Source organism: Scyliorhinus torazame, chromosome 2, assembly GCF_047496885.1.
Source record: "Scyliorhinus torazame isolate Kashiwa2021f chromosome 2, sScyTor2.1, whole genome shotgun sequence".
Classification (NCBI taxonomy): Eukaryota; Metazoa; Chordata; class Chondrichthyes; order Carcharhiniformes; family Scyliorhinidae; genus Scyliorhinus; species Scyliorhinus torazame.
In genome coordinates, this window is record NC_092708.1 from 290,520,271 (window position 1) to 290,543,795 (window position 23,525).

At 46.6% G+C, this 23,525-nt stretch overlaps 1 protein-coding gene across 8 annotated transcripts in view; it reads right to left on the reverse strand.

Moving 5' to 3' along the window:
* hectd1 (HECT domain containing 1) overlaps positions 1 to 21,484 on the reverse strand; it is a 124,584-nt gene extending 103,100 nt beyond the window's left edge. For all 8 annotated transcript variants that reach the window (XM_072488161.1, XM_072488179.1, XM_072488198.1 and 5 more), the window contains exons 1-2: positions 21,333 to 21,484; positions 19,789 to 20,108 (exon numbers count right to left, since the gene is read on the reverse strand). In XM_072488161.1, the coding sequence (XP_072344262.1) occupies positions 19,789 to 19,928 (140 nt within the window). In that variant the 5' untranslated portion in view covers positions 19,929 to 20,108; positions 21,333 to 21,484. The remainder of the gene's footprint in view (positions 1 to 19,788; positions 20,109 to 21,332) is intronic.
* Positions 21,485 to 23,525: the final 2,041 nt, after the last annotated feature.

A 23,525-nucleotide genomic window follows, 5' to 3' on the forward strand; every position in this document is an offset into this window, starting at 1 on the left:
ACCATTTGGCCCCTTGAGCTTGCTCTGTCATTTGGTAAGATCATGATTGACCCGATTGTGGTCTCAACTGAACTTTCCTGTCTGTGTCCCTTAACCCTAAGCTCCTGTATCTACCAAAAATCTATCTTAGCCTTGAATAAATTCAATGACAAACCCTCCACTGCTTTCTGGGGAAGGGGGAAGAGAACTCCCACAGACCAATAACCCTCTTATTTTTAAATTGTGACCCTTTGTTCTAGTCTGCCCTACAAGAGGATACATCCGCCCTATCAAGTTCCCCTAGGATCTTGCACATTTCAATAAGATCACCTCTCATTCGTTGAAACTATGAGTATAGGCTCAGTATGTTCAATCTTTCTCCATAAAATAAGCCCTTATCCCAGAAATTAGTTGAGTGAACGTTTTCTGTACTGCTTCGAACGAAATTATATCCTTTTTCAAATAAGGAGACCAACAATGGAAACTTAGAATCAACTGCGGTAAGAGCAAGAGCAACCCATTCAGTCCTTCAAATCCAATCAACCATTTAATGTATTCATGGCTGATGATCTACTTCAACACCATTTTCCTGCACGATTCACCAGTGCTTCGATGCTTTTAATATGTGGAAATCTATCCACCTTCGTAGTCTTGAACATACTCAACGGAGTTACTACTTGCCTGTGGGGCAGAGAATCCCAATGATTCATCACCCTCTGGGTGAAGAAATGCCTCCTCATCTCAGTCCTAGATGGCCAGCCCCTGAGTCTGAGACTGTGTTTACTAGTCCTAGATCACCACCACCACTCCCCGGCTCGACATAAATGCAGTAAGGCATCTTTACTCCTATACTCAAACCCTCTTGCAATAAAGGGCAACATACCATTTGCCTTTTTAATTGTTTACCGTACCTATAAGCTTTCAGTGACTCATGAAAAAGGACACCCAAATCCCTTTGAGGTGCAATACTTGCCAGCCTCTAGCCTTCATTATTTGTTTTTCGTACCACATTGAATATTTGCTGAATTTTTGCCCACTCGCTTATCCTCTCCAAATCCCCAATCTTCGCATCCTCCGCAACTCACAATTCCATCTATTTGTTATTTGCAAACTTAGAAATATTACATTTAAGTCCCATATCCAATTCTATTGATATAGATTGTGCATAGCTGGGGTCCAAGAATTGATCCTTGTAGTGCCCCACTAGTTACACCGACAATCTGAAAGTAACCCATTTTTCCTTCTGTTTTCTGTCTCTTGACCAGTTCCCAGTCTGTGCCAGTTCATTACCTCCAATTCTACGTGCTCCTCTAATTTTATTTATTACCTCGTGTGGGACATCACCAAATTTCCTGAAAATCAAAATATACCACTTACACCAGTTCCCCCGATCCATTCTGCTCGTTACAGCTTCAAAAAAGCACTAACAGACTTGTTAAATGTGAATCCCCTTTCCTAAATCCATGTTATGATGTGGAGATGCCGGCGTTGGACTGGGGTGAGCACAGTACGAAGTCTTACAACACCAGGTTAAAGTCCAACAGGTTTGTTTCGATGTCACTAGCTTTCGGAGCGCTGCTCCTTCCTCAGGTGAATGAAGAGGTATGTTCCAGAAACACATATATAGACAAATTCAAAGATGCCAAACAATGCTTGGAATGCGACCATTAGCAGGTGATTAAATCTTTGCAGATCCAGAGATGGGGCAACCCCAGGTTAAAGAGGTGTGAATTACATCAAGCCAGGACAGTTGGTAGGATTTCGCAGGTCAGATGGTGGGGGATGAATGTAATGTGACATGAATCCCAGGTCCCGGTTGAGGCCGCACTCATGTGTGCGGAACTTGGCTATAAGTTTCTGCTCGGCGATTCTGCGTTGTTGCGCGTCCTGAAGGCCGCCTTGGAGAACGCTTACCCGGTGATCAGAGGCTGAATGCCCTTGACTGCTGAAGTGTTCTCCGACTGGAAGGGAACATTCCTGCCTGGTGATTGTTGCGTGATGTCCGTTCATTCGTTGTCGCAGCGTCTGCATGGTCTCGCCAATGTACCACGCTTCGGGACATCCTTTCCTGCAGCGTATGAGGTAGACAACGTTGGCCGAGTCGCACGAGTACGTACCGCGTACCTGGTGGGTGGTGTTCTCACGTGTAATAGTGGTATCCATGTCAATGATCTGGCACGTCTTGCAGAGATTGCCATGGCAGGGTTGTGTGGTGTCGTGGTCACTGTTCTGAAGACTGGGTAGTTTGCTGCAAACAATGGTTCGTTTGAGGTTGCGCGGTTGTTTGAAGGCAAGTAGTGGGGGTGTGGGGATGACCTTGGCAAGATGTTCATCGTCATCAATGACGTGTTGAAGGCTGTGAAGAAGATGACGTAGTTTCTCCGCTCCGGGGAAGTACTGGATGACGAAGGATATCCTGTCGGTTGTGTCCCATGTTTGTCTTCTGAGGAGGTTGGTGCGGTTTTTCGCTGTGGCGCGTTGGAACTGTCGATCGATGAGTCGAGTGCCATATCCCGTTCGTACGAGGGCATCCTTCAATGTCTGTAGAAGTCTGTTACGCTCCTCCTCGTCTGAGCAGATCCTGTGTATACGGAGGGCTTGTCCATAGGGGATGGCTTCCTTAATGTGTTTAGGGTGGAAGCTGGAGAAGTGGAGCATCATGAGGTTATCCGTGGGTTTGCGGTAAAGCGAAGTGCTGAGGTGACCATCCTTGATGGAGACGAGTGTGTCCAAGAATGCAACTGATTTTGGAGAGTAGTCCATGGTGAGTCTGATGGTTGGATGGAATTTATTAATGTCATCGTGTATAGTCCAGTACTTCCCCGGAGCGGAGAAACTACGTCATCTTCTTCACAGCCTTCAACACGTCATTGATGACGATGAACATCTTGCCAAGGTCATCCCCACACCCCCACTACTTGCCTTCAAACAACCGCGCAACCTCAAACGAACCATTGTTTGCAGCAAACTACCCAGTCTTCAGAACAGTGACCACGACACCACACAACCCTGCCATGGCAATCTCTGCAAGACGTGCCAGATCATTGACATGGATACCACTATTACACGTGAGAACACCACCCACCAGGTACGCGGTACGTACTCGTGCGACTCGGCCAACGTTGTCTACCTCATACGCTGCAGGAAAGGATGTCCCGAAGCGTGGTACATTGGCGAGACCATGCAGACGCTGCGACAACGAATGAACGGACATCGCGCAACAATCACCAGGCAGGAATGTTCCCTTCCAGTCGGAGAACACTTCAGCAGTCAAGGGCATTCAGCCTCTGATCACCGGGTAAGCGTTCTCCAAGGCGGCCTTCAGGACGCGCAACAACGCAGAATCGCCGAGCAGAAACTTATAGCCAAGTTCCGCACACATGAGTGCGGCCTCAACCGGGACCTGGGATTCATGTCACATTACATTCATCCCCCACCATCTGACCTGCGAAATCCTACCAACTGTCCTGGCTTGATACAATTCACACCTCTTTAACCTGGGGTTGCCCCATCTCTGGATCTGTAAAGATTTAATCACCTGCTAATGGTCGCATTCCAAGCATTGTTTGGCATCTTTGAATTTGTCTATATATGTGTTTCTGGAACATACCTCTTCATTCACCTGAGGAAGGAGCAGCGCTCCGAAAGCTAGTGACATCGAAACAAACCTGTTGGACTTTAACCTGGTGTTGTAAGACTTCGTACTAAATCCATGTTGGCTCTGCCCAATTATTTTCTAAGTGTCCCGTTATCATTTCCTTTATTATAGACTCAAGCATTTTCTCTACTACTGATGTCAGGCCAACAGGTTATGTCATTTCCTGTTTTCTTTCTCCCTCCATTTGACACCTTCCAATCTGCAGGAGCCATTCTAGAATCTATAGAATTTTGAAAGATGACAACTAGAACAAAGAACAAAGACATGTACAGCACAGGAACAGGCCCTTGGGCCCTCTAAGCCCGTGCCGACCATGCTGCCCGACTAAACTACAATCTTCTACACTTCCTGGGTCCGTATCCCTCTATTCCCATCCTATTCATGTATTTGTCAAGATGCCCCTTAAATGTCACTATCGTCCCTGCTTCCACCACCTCCTCCGGTAGCGAGTTCCAGGCACCCACTATCCTCTGCGTAAAAAACTTGCCTCGTACATCTACTCTCTCACCTTAAACCTATGCCCCCTAGTAATTGACCCCTCTACCCCGGGGAAAAGCCTCTGACTATCCACTCTGTCTATGCCCCTCATAATTTTGTAGACCTCTATCAGGTCGCCCCTCAACCTCCTTCGTTCCAGTGAGAACAAACCGAGTTTATTCAACCGCTCCTCATAGCTAATGCCCTCCATACCAGGCAACATTCTGGTAAATCTCTTCTGCACCCTCTCTAAAGCCTCCACATCCTTCTGGTAGTGCGGCGACCAGAATTGAACACTATACTCCAAGTGTAACTAAGATTCTATACAGCTGCAACATGACTTGCCAATTCTTATACTCAATGCCCTGGCCAATGAAGGCAAGCATGCCGTATGCCTTCTTGACTACCTTCTCCACCTGTGTTGCCCCTTTCAATGACCTGTGGACCTGTACTCCTAGATCTCTTTGACTTTCAATACTCTTGAGAGTTCTACCATTCACTGTATATTCCCTACCTGCATTAGACCTTCCAAAATGCATTACCTCACATTTGTCTGGATTAAACTCCATCTGCCATCTCTCCGCCTAAGTCTCCAAACAATCTAAATCCTGCTGTATCCTCCGACAGTCCTCATCGCTATCCGCAATTCCACCAACCTTTGTGTCGTCTGCAAACTTACTAATCAGTAAACCAATTACCTTGGATACCTGCCTTCCTTTCACTCTCCCATTTATGGGGGTGATGGAACAAAGATTTAAATTTATACATCAGGTCATTGTCAGCCATAATTGCTGCTTGTCTAGAAGTCGTCACCCTTTGGACTCCAACACAGGTTCTCATCATAGAAGGTAGGCAATTCTTAAATCCCTCTAAGAGAATGACCTCTGAGCCCCATAGGTAGTGGCAACTCCCAACAGGGAACTCTTACATCCCTCTATGAGAATGACCTCTCTCAAGGGCAGCACGGTGGTGCAGTGGGTTAGCCCTGCGGCCTCACGGTGCCGAGGTGCCAGGTTCGATCCCGGCTCTGGGTTACTGTCCGTGTGGAGTTTGCACATTCTCCACGTGTTTGCGTGGGTTTCACCCCCACGATCCAAAGATGTGCAGAGTAGGTGGATTGGCCATGCAAAATTGCCCCTTAATTGGGAAAAATTAATTGGGCACTCTAAATTTTTAAAAAAAGAGAATGACCTCTCTGAGCCTCATAGGTAGTGGCAACTCCCAATGCTTGTACCCATCTATCAAATTTCTTCTGCTTAACCCTTTTAAATGAGACAAGTCTGTCCCGGCTGCCTATATGCTCGGGAACGAATTCATGTGCACCCAGAGTAGCCTTTTTTACCTTGTCATAATTCTTAAAGACACCCCCTCCGACAGGGAAGCATAAACTTCCTGTGCCCGTCCACTTACACTGCATTGGTAGTGTACATTTTTCTTTTGGTCACTCCATTTGGGTGGATATTTTCTCAAATGCCCTGAAAATGCTTTCCACCTCATTCTCATAAATTCAAACACATCACCACTGGGTTCCGTTCTAGGATTAAGCTCCCCTCCAACTCCCTTTTAATTTCCAGTGCCTTAAGCTGGAACTCTCTTTTGCTTTTTCTTTCCCCTCATTTCAATTTCCATTTGAAAAGCTTTTTCTTTTTGCTGCATATTTAATAGTTTAATTTTTAACTGATTTTAGCTAATTCTACTGATGGTTGCCATGACCCAGGCTGTGTTTCTCATATTTCTTCCAAATTTAAAGTTGTTCTTTTGTTTTTAAATTTAGTACCCAATTAATTTTTTCCAATTAAGGGGCAATTTAACGTGGCCAATTCACCTACCATGCACATCTTTTGGGTTGTGAGGGTGAAACCCACACAAACACGCGGAGAATGTGCAAACTCCACACGGCAGTGACTCAGAGCCGGGATCGAACCTGGGACCTCGGCGCCATGAGGCATCAGCACTAACCACTGCGCCACCGTGCTGCCCCTAAATTTAAAGTTAAGCAATCGCTTCAGACATCTCAACCTCCTCGCTTTAGCTGGTACCTCTATTTTTAATTCACCTGCCAATTCAACTAACTCGTCTTTTTGAAGCCATTTTAAATAAATAAAATACAGTCGTCCACCTGTAGAAAACCCTTAGCAGCTTCCAGATTCATACTGTTATATCACTACAAACATGGTGTTTGTTTTTAATTTATACTGTGCCCCAAATGTCGGCATCTACCGTTCCAAAGTTCCTGGACGAGCCCCAGAGGGAGTGAGAGAGAGGAAATGTAAAAAAATTGGAAGTTTATTTGGCGGCCGATAATGGTTTTCAATGACTTAATTATCACCACTGTCAAGCTGGCCGGCCTATCGTTTTCTCGTCTATTTATTCCCCTTTTGTTGAATAGTGGTATACATTAGCAACTATTCAACACAGTGAATTCAACAATACCCTTATGCTGTCTTTATTCCCACTTAAACAAGAAAGAAAAAAATCTCCGCTCTCAATCTACGGTAACTACCAATGGCACATAAGAATACTTGCTTTACAGAGATGTTATGTGAGAAAGAGAGACCTTTTGGCACTGCTTTAAAGACAAGATCCGACTCCTGTCAGTCCCATGCAGAAACTCTGGCTGTATGTCTTCAGAAGCTGTTTCTCAGCTCGTTTCACTTCCCCACTTTTCTCAGACTTGCCTGCACTGCTTTTTTTTTTTTTTTTTTTTTAAACTTTATTCTCCTCATTTTCATCGATAAACTACTAAAGAAAAAAACTAACAAAAACAAAAACAATCTCCCACACACAAACCACACCGCGCTCAATATAGACCAAAACATCCACCGTACATTCCAGGTAAAAGAACACAAATTAATAATCAATCCGCCGTAAAAAGTTCAACCAATTAATTCTCAGAAGTTCATAATAAACAGCCCCCATGAATTGTGAAACCCTTCCTTCATCCCCATCAGCTGAGATTTCACCTTCCTGAGAGTCAAAGAAATTCAAGTAGGCCCCCCCCCCTCCAAGCCGTGTCGCAGGATGGAGAAGCTGACCGCCATTCCAACAGGATCCACCTCTGGGGGAGGCAAAGGCTAACATCTGCCCCCCCGCACCCACCTGCCGCTCGAGCCAGTCCAAACCCCCCCCCCGCCCCCACAAAAGGGTTCATGGAGGCCTGATCCAAAGCCCCGAGATGACACTGAAAACCTCCCTCCAACAAACCCCTCACATTCCACGTAACCACCCTTACCTGGGGGTCTCTCACCTCCCCATCCTCCTATCCACCATCATCATAACTCCAGGCCCTGCCCACCGGGTTTAGCCCATGTTACCATCGAGTCCCTCCCATCCACTTCCTCTTGAAAACACCTCACCCAGTATCGGTCCCCTCCCCCAACGTTTCACACCTCCTAGGCCCATCGAAACCTGTTCTACCAGGCTCTGGTGGCCGCAGCCCCTCCCCTCCACTTCACTCCCGTTCACTGGCCAGCTTGGGCTAGCCAGTGTGGAGGCCCCTGCGCAGGCCTCACTCCCCTCCCCCAGCCCGGTCCCAGGAAAACAAAGAAATCCCCTTTCATCACACAACCACAGTGTAAACACACAAACCCCAAAGAACAATCATTGCAAATGAAAATTCCAACTCTTACCTTGTCCAAATAGGCAACTTCAACTCATTTAACGCATATAACAACATGCAGCGAAAAATAGAGCTCCATCCCCCTACCCTCAGTCCAAGACCAATCCCCAGACCCATTTCTCACTTCTGCCCCAGTCCTTCTGACTTCACAAACGCCTCCACCGTCTTGGCAAAATACTCAGTCGGCCTCGGGCTCTCCACCCCTTCGGGCAGGCCCACGATCCTCAGATTTTGCAACCCAGATCGGTTTTCCAGGTCCTCTACTTTTGCTTCCAGACCCTTGTTGGCCTCCATAATCCTCTGCAGCTCCTCACTCATCAAGGTGAGTTGATCACTGTGTTGCGACAAGGCCTCTTCCACTCCCTTCAGTATCTCGGCCTGTTCTCGCACCTTGGCTGATGTCCTTGACACCGCCGCAATCGCCTCCTCTAGCAGCACCTTCAATCCTGCCATCATCTACCTTCCTCAATCACCTCCATGTGCTTCGCAAACTCTTTTTCTAGTTCCACAACCACCACCTCGGTCATCTTTTCTGTCGTGAACAAGAAACCTCCACCATTCTTTCAGTTGCCGAGCTGACCCTTCCATTCAACGGCGAACCTTCACTCGCCCCCTTCTTCACGACAGCTTTCCTTTGGATTTTGGACATCTTCCTTCCTTATGTCTTCCTGCAATTATTTAACAAAAAATTGCCCCTGGAAACAGGCATTAAATTCTAAAAAAATAAAATCAAACCGTGATCAGGAGCCATCCAACGTGCGGCCTCCTCCTACATGCCGCCACTGGAAGTCCATGTCTGCACTGCTTTAAAGGCTGTTAATCTTGTTTTTTTTAAAATTTAGAGTATCCCTCTATCTGCACATATTTGGGTTGTGAGAGCGAAACACACGACTGCTGGTGACAAACAACAGCATTGGTACTTTTATTTGCTGCAGTAACATGTTTAGTCAATTAAATACAGCTTGCAGCTGAACATTGCAGTAGGCCTGGAAATTGATACAATTCTGTACTCCTAAGTGCTCCAACAAAATAAACCGGCTCAGGGTGTTTGCCTTTCCCAAAGAGTGGGGAATACTAAAATGTCAGGGGCGGCACTTTACAGAAAAAAATATTAGGCCAAGGCCCCATCTGTCCTCAGGCATATGTAAACAATCTCATGGCACTATTTGAATAGTAGAGCTATTCTGCTGCAAGGATTTACAGTCGCTCTGGACTAATTTTATGTTCACTTATGTATCTCATCATCACCTTCTTGCCTTGTATCTTTATAAGTTGTCATTCTAATCACATTCTCCCGGTGTCTGCATGGGTTTCACCCCCACAACCTAAAAATGCGCAGGGTAGGTGGATTGGCCACGTTAAATTGCCCTTAATTGGGAAAAAAAACTTGGGTACTCTTGTCGCAGAAGACCCGGGTTCAATCCTGTTCCACTGTGCCTGTGGAGTTCGCACATTCTCCTCGTGTCTGTGGGGGTCTCACCTCCACAACCCAAAGATAGGTGGATTGGCACGCTAAAGTGCCCCTTTATTTTTCAATAATCATATTGGGTTGACATACTTGGATGGTGTGTCAACTAAACTAATCTCTACACCTGGTAACATCTTATAAATCTCCTCTGTACTCTCTCCAGAGCAATGATGTTCTTCCTGTAATGTGGTGACCAGAATTGCATGCAAATCTCCAGCTGTGGCCTAACCAGAATGATATACTGATCCACATTATATCCCTATTTTTGTATTCTATACTCCGTGCAATAAAGGGGTGGCACGGTGGCTAACACCGCTGCCTCACAGCACCAGAGGCCCAGGTTCAATTCACATGGGCTTTAATAAGACCAGGTGCTCCGGTTTCCTACCACGGTGCGGAGATGTGCAGGTTGGGTGGGCTGGCCATGATAGATTGCCCCATGGTGTCCAAGGATGTGTAGGTTAGGTGGGGTTGCGGGGATGGCGTCAGGGAGTGGACCTGGGTAGGATGCTTTCGGAGAGGCGATGCAGACTCGATGGTCCGAATGGCCTCCTTCTGCATTGTAGAGATTCTATAGGATGTTACAATATGTTAAAAATAAAAATAATTTGTTGCTGATACAACTGCTGAGAGCTTATGCTTATCAGGAAAGATAGAACAGGTTGTCGTTCTTTTTAGGAGGGAAAAAGACTGAGGGAAGACATGAAAAAGGCCTTTAAGGTTAGTGGGGCAGACACACAGAAGGTGTTTCCACGTTCACTCCTCACCCAAACAAAGCTGCCAAAAGTATAAGGTAGTGACTAATAAGGTCAATAAGGAATGCAAGAGAAACCTCTTTACAAAGCGAGTGGCTAAAATGTGGAATTCAATACCACAAAGAATAGTTGCGGCAAATAACATGGATGAATTTAAAGGAAAACTAGATGAGCACATGAGAGAGAAAGACCTAGAAGGATATGTTGATGGACTTGGGATTAGAAATGTAGGAGGAGGCTTGTACAGAACATAAACACTGGCATAGACTTGTTGGGTTGAATGGCCTGTTTCTATGCTGAAATACTTTGTAAAGGTCCTACATGGTAGATGGCCGGAAAGGTAAACGTCCATAGGATATATGGGAATGTGGCGAATTGGATCCGAAATTGGATCAGTAACAGGAAACAAAGGAATCAACAGACGTTTTAGCGAATGGAAAGCGGTTTCCAGTGTTGTTCCAGGGGGTTCATCGTTGGAACTTTTGATGTTTGTGGTAGAAATGATTTGGACTTAAAATGTGGGAGGTATGATGGGCAACTGTGTGGAGTTCGTACATTCTCCCCGTGTCTGCGTGGGTTTCCTCTGGATGCTCTCCCATATTCCAAAGATACGTAGGTTAGGTGGATTGACCATGATCAATGTGTGGGGATAGAGTGGAAGAGTGCTCTTTCGGAGGGTCAGGGCAGACCCGATGGGCCAAACGGCCTCCTTCTGCACTGTAGAGATTCTATGGATACCTTCGTTATCACCCTAGGAAATCTGTGGACATACACGAGTATTCCCATGCTTTGCTTGCCCTCCCAAAATACATAACGTTACTTCTCCGGATTGAATTCTATTTGTCACTTGTTCGTCCACCCAGCCGAACCATTGATATCATTCTAGAGTTCACAACTCTCCTCTTCATGGTCAACTCAATTATGTGGCTGATTTTTGCATCACCTTCAAATTTCCAAATCATGCCTCCCACATTTAAGTCAAAATCATTTATACCACGAACATCAAAGGTCCCAACAATTAACCCTATGGAATGCCACTGGAAAATGCTTTCCAAACATCTTTGATCACTTTCTTTCGTGCCACTGAGCCAATTTTGGATCCAACTCGTCACATTCCCTTATATGCATGGACAGTTACTTATCTGACCAGTCTGCCATGTGGGACCTGGTCATCCATGTGGACCACATCCATTGCACTATTTGGGAGTCTATAGTACACTCCTAGCAGTGACTGCCCTTTTTCTTTTACTTCGGAGTTCAACCCATATGCCCTCACTTGATTCATTTAGTATGTCATCCATCTTCACAGCTGTAATTGAAACCAATAATGCAATACCCCCACCTTTTTAGCCCCCTTTCTTTCCTGGCTGGATGCACTATATCTAGGGATATTGAGCTGCCAATTTAACCCCTCTTTAAACCGATTTCTGCAGGAGCAATGATATCATGTTGCCATGTGTCTATCGCTGCATTCAGCTTACTGGCTTTGCTAAACTCTTTGCATTTAAATATGAACCTTGTAACACTACCGAATTCCTGAGTTTTACATTATTTAGCTTTTGCTTCTTCTGTCTTGCAGAGGCTCTTGCTAATGTTGTCTCCCTCTCCCTGCTCTGGATTTGACTTATCTGAATCTGCCTGTAGGTTCCCATGCCCCTGCCAATCTGATTCAAATCCCTTCCAACAACACTAGCAGAACTCCCAACAAGGACATTTGTCCTGTTCAGGTGTAGCCGGCTGTCTTTTACAGGATCCCACCTTCCCCATAACCAGGTATGCCCCAGAAATCTGAAGCCCTCCCTCCTGCACCATCTCTCCAACCATGCATTCATCAGGTATATGCAACTATTTTTACATTCAGTAGCATGTGGTCATGGGAGTAATCCAGTTATGAGGTCCTGCTAGCTAATTTCTTTCCAAACTCGGTCTGCAGAACCTCATGCCTTTTTTTGCCTATATTGTCGATACCAATGTGGACCACGACATGCCATCCTGGAATCTGTGACCACAGAAGCGCCCAGCTGTTCCCATAACTACAGAATCCCCTACCACTATTGCTCTCTTGTTTTTTCTCCTCCCTCCCTGCACAGCTGAACCACCCATAGGGCTCTGGCCATGACTCTCAGAGGAACCCTCTCCCCATTGGGATTCAGGACTGAGTACCCACTAGAAAGTGGCATGTCCTCAGTGGACTGCTGCACGACCTGCCTATTCTTTCTTGTTTGTCTGTCAGCCACCCAGTCCACAGTAATTTGCTTTTGTTTCATCCATTTCCATTTAATTTGGACCAAAGTTCTGTCGGAAAATAGTGCAGCAGTACTCAAATATAATCAGCCTTTGAACTTTAAGCTGCAGGTTGGAAATCAGATGCCCGTCTTCAGTTTTGTCAGTTCGGTGAAAATGCCAAGAACAGAAAGTCACACTCCTTCAGTCGGATGACTTTTTTTTTTAAGTAGGAGCATTATGTTAGGACAAATTGTAATTTCATTCCAGTCAGCTCAAGTTAAATTTTGGCAATAGACTGGGAACGAGTCATCCATCTGCTTTGAGAAGAGGCTAAACAAGGAGACAAATACAAAATGCAAACATATAACAGCTCCAGAACGTAAGTTAGGGCACAATAATGTCATCCATCTGGTTTTCATTGTTCTTTTTGTGTCAGAGAAACAAGATTGATACAATTCAAAACAGGTCAGTGAACATAAAAATTTCTTGTTGACTCATTGAAATGGCATTATAGGGAGTTCACAATCTTGTTAACATTGTCACAAAGCACCCAAGGAGAGATATCTTGAACAGAAAAAATATTTGGGTAACTTGTCAATATACAAATATCTAGAACAGTAAAGTAAAACAGATTAAAGCTTTAAATTGTTGAATCCACAATACAACTTGCAATAGCATATTTATTGTTGGGACAATGGTGCAAAGAAAGTTTGTCCACAAAACATTTTTAATGGGAGCAAAAGGGGAAGGACATGATTTTAACTGAGTATGAAAATAAATTGATTCAAATATATAAAAAAGGAGGAAGGCAGCATGATGTTAATTTTATCTACGAGACAGCACAATCCAATCCAGTGATTTGCACTCCCAAAGAACCTCCAATTCTAAATCCTGGGGAGGGCAAAGAAAATATCGGTAGCCACTTTCAAAGAATCTGTAATTCTAAATCCTGGGGAGGGCAAAGAAAATATCGGTAGCCACTTTCAGAAAAAGTTCAAGACACTTTCATCCTAAGTGCACAGGTAGTGGAAAAGGATTGTCAAGCAATGTCGGTCATACTCTTGGGACATCTTGAGGAGCTTCAAGCCAATGGAGTACCTTTGAAGAGTTATGGAAAGCTTGGCAGCCAATGAGCATACCCAAAATAAGCAATGCGATAAGTAACTACAATCTGTTTATATAATTTTGATCGAGGGATAAAAGTTGGCCAAGACATGAAGTAAACCCAACCCCCCCCCCCCCACCCTTCAAATAGTCCATTAGATCTTTAAACACCCACCTGAAGGGATTAGTGATTTATTTAACTTTTCATCTGGAAGGTGGCACATCTCAGTACCACATCAGGTTCAGGTCTCTGGAGTAGGAATTAAATATTTTCACATAGACCAGAGAGTGCCATTGAGCAAAGTGTGACTGTTCCTACAAGTTCATTACCTTCACTGCCAGTTCTTGAATGTCACTTTCTGACAAAAATATTCTTTTGCATCATGTGACAGAAAAAATGTCACACTAAAGCCACAACCTTCTCTCAAAAAGGGGAATTTTAAAACTGCTTTACACTTCTGCAAAGTCAATGTACTTACACCAATTTCACACAGCTGAGAAACAGCATATGTATTAATCCTCAGGAAAGCTCTTATTTTATGTTAGGCATCCTTATGAAGAAATAGGTGCATTGGTCTTGCCTTCAGTGTAACAACAATGGATGTTAAGAAAACTCCAAAAGCTATCCAGAAAAAGTTTGTACTGCCAGAAAGTTCAAAACATACAACTTTCTGATTTAATTAATCAATATGGCGACACAAGTGATCTTTAAAAACATAATGTAGGACTTCCGGTGGCGGCTATGGAAGAGTAGGTCGCACATTTGATAGCTCCCGCCTGTGACGGACTTTTGGACCTTGTTCTCCCGTTTTTTCCTGGATAAATCGGTGAAGAGTGAGACAGTGAGGAGAACTACCCCTCCAGTGTATGGAGAATTGGACCAGAATGGCCGTGTGAGAAGACAAAGTCCTACAAGGAAGACGCGAGCAGAGCTGGCAACGCAGGAAAGCATGGCGGAGAAGCAGGGCCGCGGGGAGACGGCACAGTGGTAGACGGAGCAGCTGGTGAAGTTTTTTGAAGATTGTTTCGCCAAGCTTAAGGAGGACATGCTGGGCTTGTCCAGCTTTGATTGATCAGGTGGTGCTGAATCAAGAAACCCACAGACGTGCGATCCAGGAGGTGGAGAAAAAGGTGTCCGAGCACGAGGAATACTTAACCGTGCTGGAAACCAAGGTGGAGATGATGAATGACCACCAGAAAAGAATGCAGGAGAAGCTGGAAGACCTGGAGAACAGGTCCTGGAGGCAGAATCTGAGAATCGTCGGCCTCCCTGAAGGCAGTGAGGGATCGGATGCGATGAACATGCTGGGGAAGCTGATGGTGGCTGAGGCTTTCCCTCGGCCCCTGGAACGAGCGCACAGAGCCCTCGCGAATAGGCCCCGAGCGAACGAGCCAATTTCTCTGCTGAGTGTGGACGCTAAAACCGCTGGCTAAGATACTGGCCAAAAGGATAGAAGATTGTCTCGGGGGCGATAGGGGAAGGCCAGATGGGATTTGTAAAGGGCAGGCAACTCAAGGCCAATGTTTGAAGGTTTTTAAATGTCATTATGATGCCCTAAGAAGGAGGGGAGATGGAGATGGTGGTGGCGATGGAGGCGGAGAAGGCTTTTGATCGGATGGAGTGGGATTACCTGTGGGAGGCGCTGGGAAGGTTTGGGTTTGGTGAGGGGTTCATTGACTGGGTGTGGTTGCTCTATCAGGCACCAGTAGCGAGTGTGCGTACGAACCGGCTGAGGTCGGGGTATTTTAAACTACACAAAGGGACGAGGCAAGGGTGCCCCCTCTCCCCGTTACTGTTTGCTCTGGCCAGAGCCATGGCATTAAGAGCCTCTAGGAACCGGAAAGGGCTGGTTCCGGGGGGTGGCGGGGGGGGGCGGTTACGCATATGACCTGCTCTTGTATATTTCAGACCCGTTGGAGGGGATACAAACAAACAAAGAACAAAGAAATGTACAGCACAGGAACAGGCCCTTCGGCCCTCCAAGCCCGTGCCGACCATACTGCCCGACTAAACTACAATCTTCTACACTTCCTGGGTCCGTATCCTTCTATTCCCATCCTATTCATATATTTGTCAAGATGCCCCTTAAATGTCCCTATCGTCCCTGCTTCCACTACCTCCTCCGGTAGTGAGTTCCAGGCACCCACTACCCTCTGCGTAAAAAACTTGCCTCGTACATCTACTCTAAACCTTGCCCCTCTCACCTTAAACCTATGCCCCCTAGTAATTGACCCCTCTACCCTGGGGAAAAGCCTCTGACTATCTATGCCCCTCATAATTTTGTATACCTCTATCAGGTCGCCCCTCAACCTCCTTCGTTCCAGTGAGAACAAACCGAGTTTATTCAATCGCTCCTCATAGCTTATGCCCTCCATACCAGGCAACATTCTGGTAAATCTCTTCTGCACCCTCTCAAAAGCCTCCACATCCTTCTGGTAGTGTGGCGATCAGAATTGAACACTATACTCCAAGTGTGGCCTAACTAAGGTTCTATACAGCTGCAACATGACTTGCCAATTCTTATACTCAATGCCCCGGCCAATGAAGGCAAGCATGGGGGAAGTAATGTGGATCCTCGGGGAATTTGGTAATTTTTCGGGGTATAAATTGAACATGGGGAAAAGAGAGATGTTCGCAATCCAGGCAAGAGAGCAGGAGAAGAGATTGGGAAAGCAGCCGTTTATAAGACCATAAGACAAAGGAGCGGAAGTAAGGCCATTCGGCCCATCGAGTCCCATGGCTGATTTCAACTCCATTTACCCGCTCTCTCTCCATAGCCCTTAATTTTCGAGAAATCAAGAATTTATCAACTTCTGTCTTAAAGACACTCAACGTCCCAGCCTCCACCGCCCTCTGTGGCAATGAATTCCACAGACCCACCACTCTCTGGCTGAAGAAATTTCTCCTCATCTTTGTTCTAAAGTGGCTTCCTTTTTTATTCTAAGGCTGTGCCCCCAGGTCCTAGTCTCCCCTGCTAATGGAAACAACTACCCTACGTCCACCCTATCTAAGCCATTCATTATCTTGTAAGTTTCAATTAGATCTCCCCTCAACCTCCTAAACTCCAATGAATATAATCCCAGGAACCTGACGTTCATCGTATGTTAGGCCTACCATTCCTGGGATCATCCGTGTGAATCTCCGCTGGACCCGTTCCAGTATGTCCTTCCTGAGGTGTGGGGCCCAAAATTGCTCACAGTATTTTAAATGGGGCCTAACTAGTGCTTTATAAAGCTTCAGAAGTATATCCCTGCTTTTATATTCCAAGCCTCTTGAGATGAATGACAACATTGCATTTGCTTTCTTAATTACGGACTCAACCTGCAAGTTTACCTTTAGAGAATCCTGGACTAGGACTCCCAAGTCCCTTTGCACTTCAGCATTATGAATTTTGTCACCGTTTAGAAAATAGTCCATGTCTCTATTCTTTTTTTCCCCAAAGTGCAAGTCCTCGCACTTGCCCACGTTGAATTTCATCAGCCATTTCTTGGACCACTCTCCTAAACTGTCTAAATCTTTCTGCAGCCTCCCCACCTCCTCAATACTAACTGCCCCTCCACCTATCTTTGTATCATCGGCAAACTTAGCCAGAATGCCCCCAGTCCCGTCATCTAGATCGTTAGTATATAAAGAGAACAGCTGTGGCCCCAACACTGAACCCTGCGGGACACCACTCGTCACCGGTTGCCATTCCGAAAAAGAACCTTTTATCCCAACTCTCTGCCTTCTGCCTGACAGCCAATCGTCAATCCATGTTAGTACATTGCCTCGAATACCATGGGCCCTTATTTTACTCAGCAGTCTCCCGTGAGGCACCTTATCAAAGGCCTTTTGGAAGTCAAGATAGATAACATCCATTGGCTCTCCTTGATCTAACCCATTTGTTATCTCTTCAAAGAACTCTAACAGGTTTGTCAGGCACGACAAACAAAGAACAAAGAACAAAGAAATGTACAGCACAGGAACAGGCCCTTCGGCCCTCCAAGCCCGTGCCGACCATACTGCCCGACTAAACTACAATCTTCTACACTTCCTGGGTCCGTATCCTTCTATTCCCATCCTATTCATATATTTGTCAAGATGCCCCTTAAATGTCCCTATCGTCCCTGCCTCCACTACCTCCTCCGGTAGTGAGTTCCAGGCACCCACTACCCTCTGCGTAAAAAACTTGCCTCGTACATCTACTCTAAACTTTGCCCCTCTCACCTTAAACCTATGCCCCCTAGTAATTGACCCCTCTACCCTGGGGAAAAGCCTCTGACTATCCACTCTGTCTATGCCCCTCATAATTTTGTATACCTCTATCAGGTCGCCCCTCAACCTCCTTCGTTCCAGTGAGAACAAACCGAGTTTATTCAATCGCTCCTCATAGCTTATGCCCTCCATACCAGGCAACATTCTGGTAAATCTCTTCTGCACCCTCTCTAAAGCCTCCACATCCTTCTGGTAGTGTGGCGACCAGAATTGAACACTATACTCCAAGTGTGGCCTAACTAAGGTTCTATACAGCTGCAACATGACTTGCCAATTCTTATACTCAATGCCCCGGCCAATGAAGGCAAGCATGCCGTATGCCTTCTTGACTACCTTCTCCACCTGTGTAGCCCCTTTCAGTGATCTGTGGACCTGTACTCCTAGATCTCTTTGACTTTCAATACTCCTGAGGGTTCTACCATTCACTGTATATTCCCTACCTGCATTAGCCCTTCCAAAATGCATTACCTCACATTTGTCCAGGTTAAACTCCATCTGCCATCTCTCCGCCCAAGTCTCCAGACAATCTAAATCCTGCTGTATCCTCAGACAGTCCTCATCGCTATCCGCAATTCCACCAACCTTTGTGTCGTCTGCAAACTTACTAATCAGACCAATCAGACCTCCCCTTACTAAATCCATGCTGACTTGTCCTAATCCGACCCTGCATTTCCAAGAATTTAGAAATCTCATCCTTAACGATGGATTCTAGAATCTTGCCAACAACAGAAGTTTGGCTAATTGGCCTATAATTTTCCATCTTTTTTCTTGTTCCCTTCTTGAACAGCGATTCAGCGCTGTTACAACAGCGATTCTCCAATCCTCTGGGACTTTCCCTGACTCCAGTGGCTTTTGAAAGATCATAACTAACACCGCCACTATTTCTTCACTATCTCCTTTAGAACTCTAGGATGTAGCCCATCTGGGCCCGGAGATTTATCAATTTTTAGACCTCTTAGTTTCTCTAACACTTTCTCCTTTGTGATGGCTACCATATTCAACTCTGTCCCCTGACTCTCCTGAATTGTTGGGATATTACTCATGTCTTCTACTGTGAAGACTGACGCAAAGTACTTATTTAGTTCCTCAGCTATTTCCTTGTCTCCCATCACTAGATTACCAGCGTCATTTTGGAGCAGCCCAATGTCTACTTTTGCCTCACGTTTGTTTCTAATGTATTTAAAGAAACTTTTACTATCATTCCTAATATTACTGGCTAGCCTACCTTCATATTTGATCCTTTCTTTCCTTATTTCTCGCTTTGTTATCCTCTTGTTTGTTTTTGTAGCCTTCCCAATCTTCTGACTTCCCACTACTCTTTGCCACATTATAGGCTTTCTCTTTTGCTTTGATGCATTCCCTGACTTCCTTTGTTAGCCATGGCTGCCTAATCCCCCCTCTGATAACCTTTCTTTTCTTTGGGATGAACCTCTGTACTGTGTCCTTAATTACTCCCAGAAACTCCTGCCATTGCTGTTCTACTGTCTTTCCCACTAGGCTCTGCTCCCAGTCGATTTTCGTCAGTTCCTCCCTCATGCCCCTGTAGTTACCTTTATTTACCTGTAACACCTTTACATCTGATTCTACCTTCTTTCTTTCAAATTGCAGACTGAATTCTACCATATTATGATCAGTGCCTCCTAAGTGTTCCCTTACTTAAATATCTTTTATCAAGTCTGGCTCATTACATAACACTAAGTCCAGAATGGCCTGTTCCCACGTGGGCTCCATCAAAAGCCCTCCTGTAAACATTCAATGAATTCCCTTTCTTTAGGTCCACTGGCAACATTATTTACCCAGTCCACCTGCATGGACAGGCCATGGTGTAACCTGGTTAGAATGGTAGGAAGGAGCTTTCAGTATCTGGGAACCCAGGTGGCCCGGGAATGGGAGGCACTGCACAAGTTAAACCTATCCCGGCTCGTAGAACAAATGAAAGAGGACTTTAAGAGATGGGATATGCTCCCGCTATCACTGGCCGGGGAGGGTACAGACTGTGAAAATGATGGTCCTTCATCAGGTGAAGATATTTCTCCTAGAATTGCTAATATACTTACCATAAAAATCCCTGCCTTCCAGATAATCAATGAAGTAGGCCACATTGTCCTTCACACTTCGAAAGCATGTGCACGAAGTACAAATACTTTTGCTCTCTTTGACAGCGTTAGACTACCCAGGCCGCAGACAATAAAAAATACCTATTGCAGATATTTCAATAAAATATAAAAGTGTAATGTTTTTACTTACGTTTCAAAACAACGGTCCACATTATCCGACATGAGAAGTAGCATACAGAGCTGTTCCAATGCGATTAACTGCATGTCCCTTTCGTCCCCCTGGCCCATTTGCAGCCATTCCAACAAAGTATCCGGATCCACATCGGCCATGGTGTGACCTGATCAAAACGTCAGTATATTCCCCAATGTTCTCCTGGAGCGGAGAGACTCGATAGGAAAGTCACCGGGAAAGGAAAGATCGTCGTGTTTCCCTCACTGCTCCGAATGAACTTGATCAAAAGGGAAGTAACCGTAACAGATGTTGTTCCTGGACACGAATCCCCCCAAATTCTAAATGTAAATGTTTGAACAAAATCAGACAGTAAATTTTCATCCCAAATTAACCCACTTCCTCTTCGGTCGTTCGGCCGGAACCGCCATTTCACACCCAACATTCCCACTAAAGCCGAAGGCACTACCCCTTTAACCGGACACACGAGGCCCAGACTCCTGAACATCTTCCCAGTGCACGTTCCACAGCGCCGAAAACACGGAGCAGGCACACAGGCCCCGGGAGCCAGCGCCTCGGTCCCAGCCTGGCCCCCGCCGCCAGCGCCCCGGCCCCCTCCGCCTGCCCCTCGGGCCCGGCCTCGGTCCCTGCCCAGCCTGGCCGCCGCCAGCGCCTCGGTCCCTGCCCAGCCTGGCCGCCGCCTGCCCCTCGGTCCTGGCCCCCGCCGCCAGCGCCCCGGCCCCCTCCGCCTGCCCCTCGGGCCCGGCCTCGGTCCCTGCCCAGCCTGGCCGCCGCCTGCCCCTCGGTCCTGGCCCCCGCCGCCAGCGCCCCGGCCCCCTCCGCCTGCCCCTCGGGCCCGGCCTCGGTCCCTGCCCAGCCTGGCCGCCGCCTGCCCCTCGGTCCTGGCCCCCGCCGCCAGCGCCCCGGCCCCCTCCGCCTGCCCCTCGGGCCCGGCCTCGGTCCCTGCCCAGCCTGGCCGCCGCCTGCCCCTCGGTCCTGGCCCCCGCCGCCAGCGCCCCGGCCCCCTCCGCCTGCCACTCGGGCCCGGCCGCCGCCAGCGCCTCGGTCCCTGCCCAGCCTGGCCGCCGCCTGCCCCTCAGGCCCGGCCTCCGCCAGCGCCTCGGTCCCTGCCCAGCCTGGCCCCCGCCGCCAGCGCCCCGGCCCCCGCCGCCAGCGCCTCGGTCCCGGCCCAGCCCGGCCCCCGCGGAAGGTCACTGCTGACAAGCCTATTTACAATTTTTTTTTAAACCTGAGTCACCCGAGCGGCCTAGCTTCAGCTCCCAGCGGGGACACAAAGAGACTCGGGCAGGCCCGGCTCAGGCACTGGGAAGAACTATCCTTCCCCCACGCCGCCCGCTGATCTGCTGCCCCCCCGGGGCTGGAATCCCTTTACTGACCAGCCGCGTCGAACTCACTCACACTAGGCCTGGAGGGGCTAAATTTTGACCATTGGCCCAGAGGCCTAGCGTGATCAAGCCGGCTGGCCAAAGCAGGAAATTCCGATGTACGGGGCCTGAAATCCATTCCCTTCCCTTACCAACGCCGGCATTTTGTGCCTCACTCACCGGCTTTCGGGGCGTCTCTATCCGCGGCTCGGGGGACGGCGGCACCACATCCTCCACATTGACCGAGTATCAAAGCGAGGGGGCCGGCTCCCGGAGGCTGAGAGCACCGCCAGCTCCGGGGCTCAAAACATCGAATGCGGAGGAGGAGCGTCTGCTCCTCCCCTTCACCCAGGGAGCGACACTAAAATACCATCGTCTCTCACAAGCGTCAAACTCCAGCGATTCGTTCCTGTGTTTATGTTTATCTTTAGACAAATAAATAACATTTTTAACCTTCCTTTGAAATAGATCCTGGCAAAGTATAAAAATGAATACATTTGAACTTGTGAATAAGTTTCATTTCCCAGAGCTATGAAAAGGACCAAGATTTATTGTCCTTAAGATATTCATTTAAATTTGAAGTGCTGTAAAATAATGTTCTGGACTTTTTGTTCAGTTCTGTTTGAAGAAAGTGAGTTTCGTTTCCCGGCAGTTCTGGATTGTACAAATGAACATATTCCACCTCACCTTTTCGAGTCGAAGAGTTTATCCCTGGTGTCCTCAACAATATTTATCTCTCAATCAAACATTAAACAAATACTGTTTGTGCGTGTCGGCTGTTGGCTGCCGCATTTCCCACATCACATTTGGAAAGCACTTCAGTTTGAGATGTCCTGTGGTCTTGAAAGGCACTAACTTATTTTGTCTGACTGGAAGTTATGATTTATAGCCCACACCAAAACTTAGCATCTGGGCTATTTTTTCAGCTTGCTCAACTGAGTGTAAAATATGACACTTTTTTCAAAGCAGAGCAGGATGTCCCAGCCAACATTCATCCTCAACCAACTTCTTTCATCTCCCTGCTGTTTATCCTGAGAAAAATGTATTACCTATTAGTTTGGAGGACTTTTCCCTGACGCAATTATTTTTTTCTTCTCACTTGGAAAAAGGCGTTATGATTTTTCCTGAACATTGACAAACGTATTCACTGAAATACTTTTGACTCAAATTTGCTCAATTTGATGTAAAGTAGCACAAGGCAGCGGTTGGGAAATTATTAGTGGCTTAAGTCCTCTAGACTGCATGGAGGAACAAGGTGTAATCAGGAAATATCTCACTTGTAATCACTATCAATATTCACGTATTCACTGACCCATGGGCATGGAGAGAACTCAGGAACCGAACTGCCAGTATGGGCGAATAGCTCCGTGGCTTTGTGGATACGTTAAAAGAGTTAAAGTTTAACAGAATAAATCCTGACAAAAATCTGCAGCGGAGCCCAAAGATAGACTGATGTCTAAATATTTCATCTTCCTTCCCTGCAACTTACTGCCGGGGAGGTAGTGGATGCAGGACCATAGAGGCGTTTAAGAGGCATCTTGACAAATGCATGAATAGGATGGGAATAGAGAGATGCAGACCCTGGAAATGCAGAAGGTTTTAGTTTAGACAGGCATCATGATCGGCATAGGCTTGGAGGGCCAAAGGGCCTGTTCCTGTGCTGTACTGTTCTTTGTTCTTCAATACAGTTTGGCTTCAGATACCTGCTAAACACATAAGCTCCTCATGGCAAACTGAAAACCTGCACAAGCCCATGCTCCCAATGACATCACACAAGGATGCGCATTTTTGTTAAAGACATCCATACACACAATCAAATAGGAAGATGCCATCAAAACACTTTAGCACTTCTCCCCTCCTGTTGTCACAGACAAAATTTCAATTTCCCTTAAGGAGAGACAGCAACATACATGATAACACACATGTCACAACTTATGGGTAGGCCTTTCAGGAACATTGCGACTATGTTGCGATCTGCATAGATTCACTGATGACTTAGTGGACACCGGTGAGTCTTGGTTCAGTTGAGCTGGACTTAAGGGTGCAGAAGTAGGTTTGTTGTGAGTGAGAGGAAGTCCTTTAACCTCTCCCAGAGTAGCATCCACTGGGTACCCCTGAGCAACAAGAACCATTTCCTGTTAAGTTTCCACAGCAGCATTTCCAGGTAGCCATTGTTGGTTACTGCTGAAATTCCTGACATAGATACATTCGGATTGGAATGCCTCTCTTTCGTATGGTAGTCATGCCTCTCCTGCATTTCCTGTCTCCTCCCCACTTTGACATCTGGATGTAGCAGATCCAGGTGAGACTTTGGCTTCCTACCCATCAGTATTTCAGCTGGTGAAAGTCCTTTGTCAGTTGTGGCGTGATAAG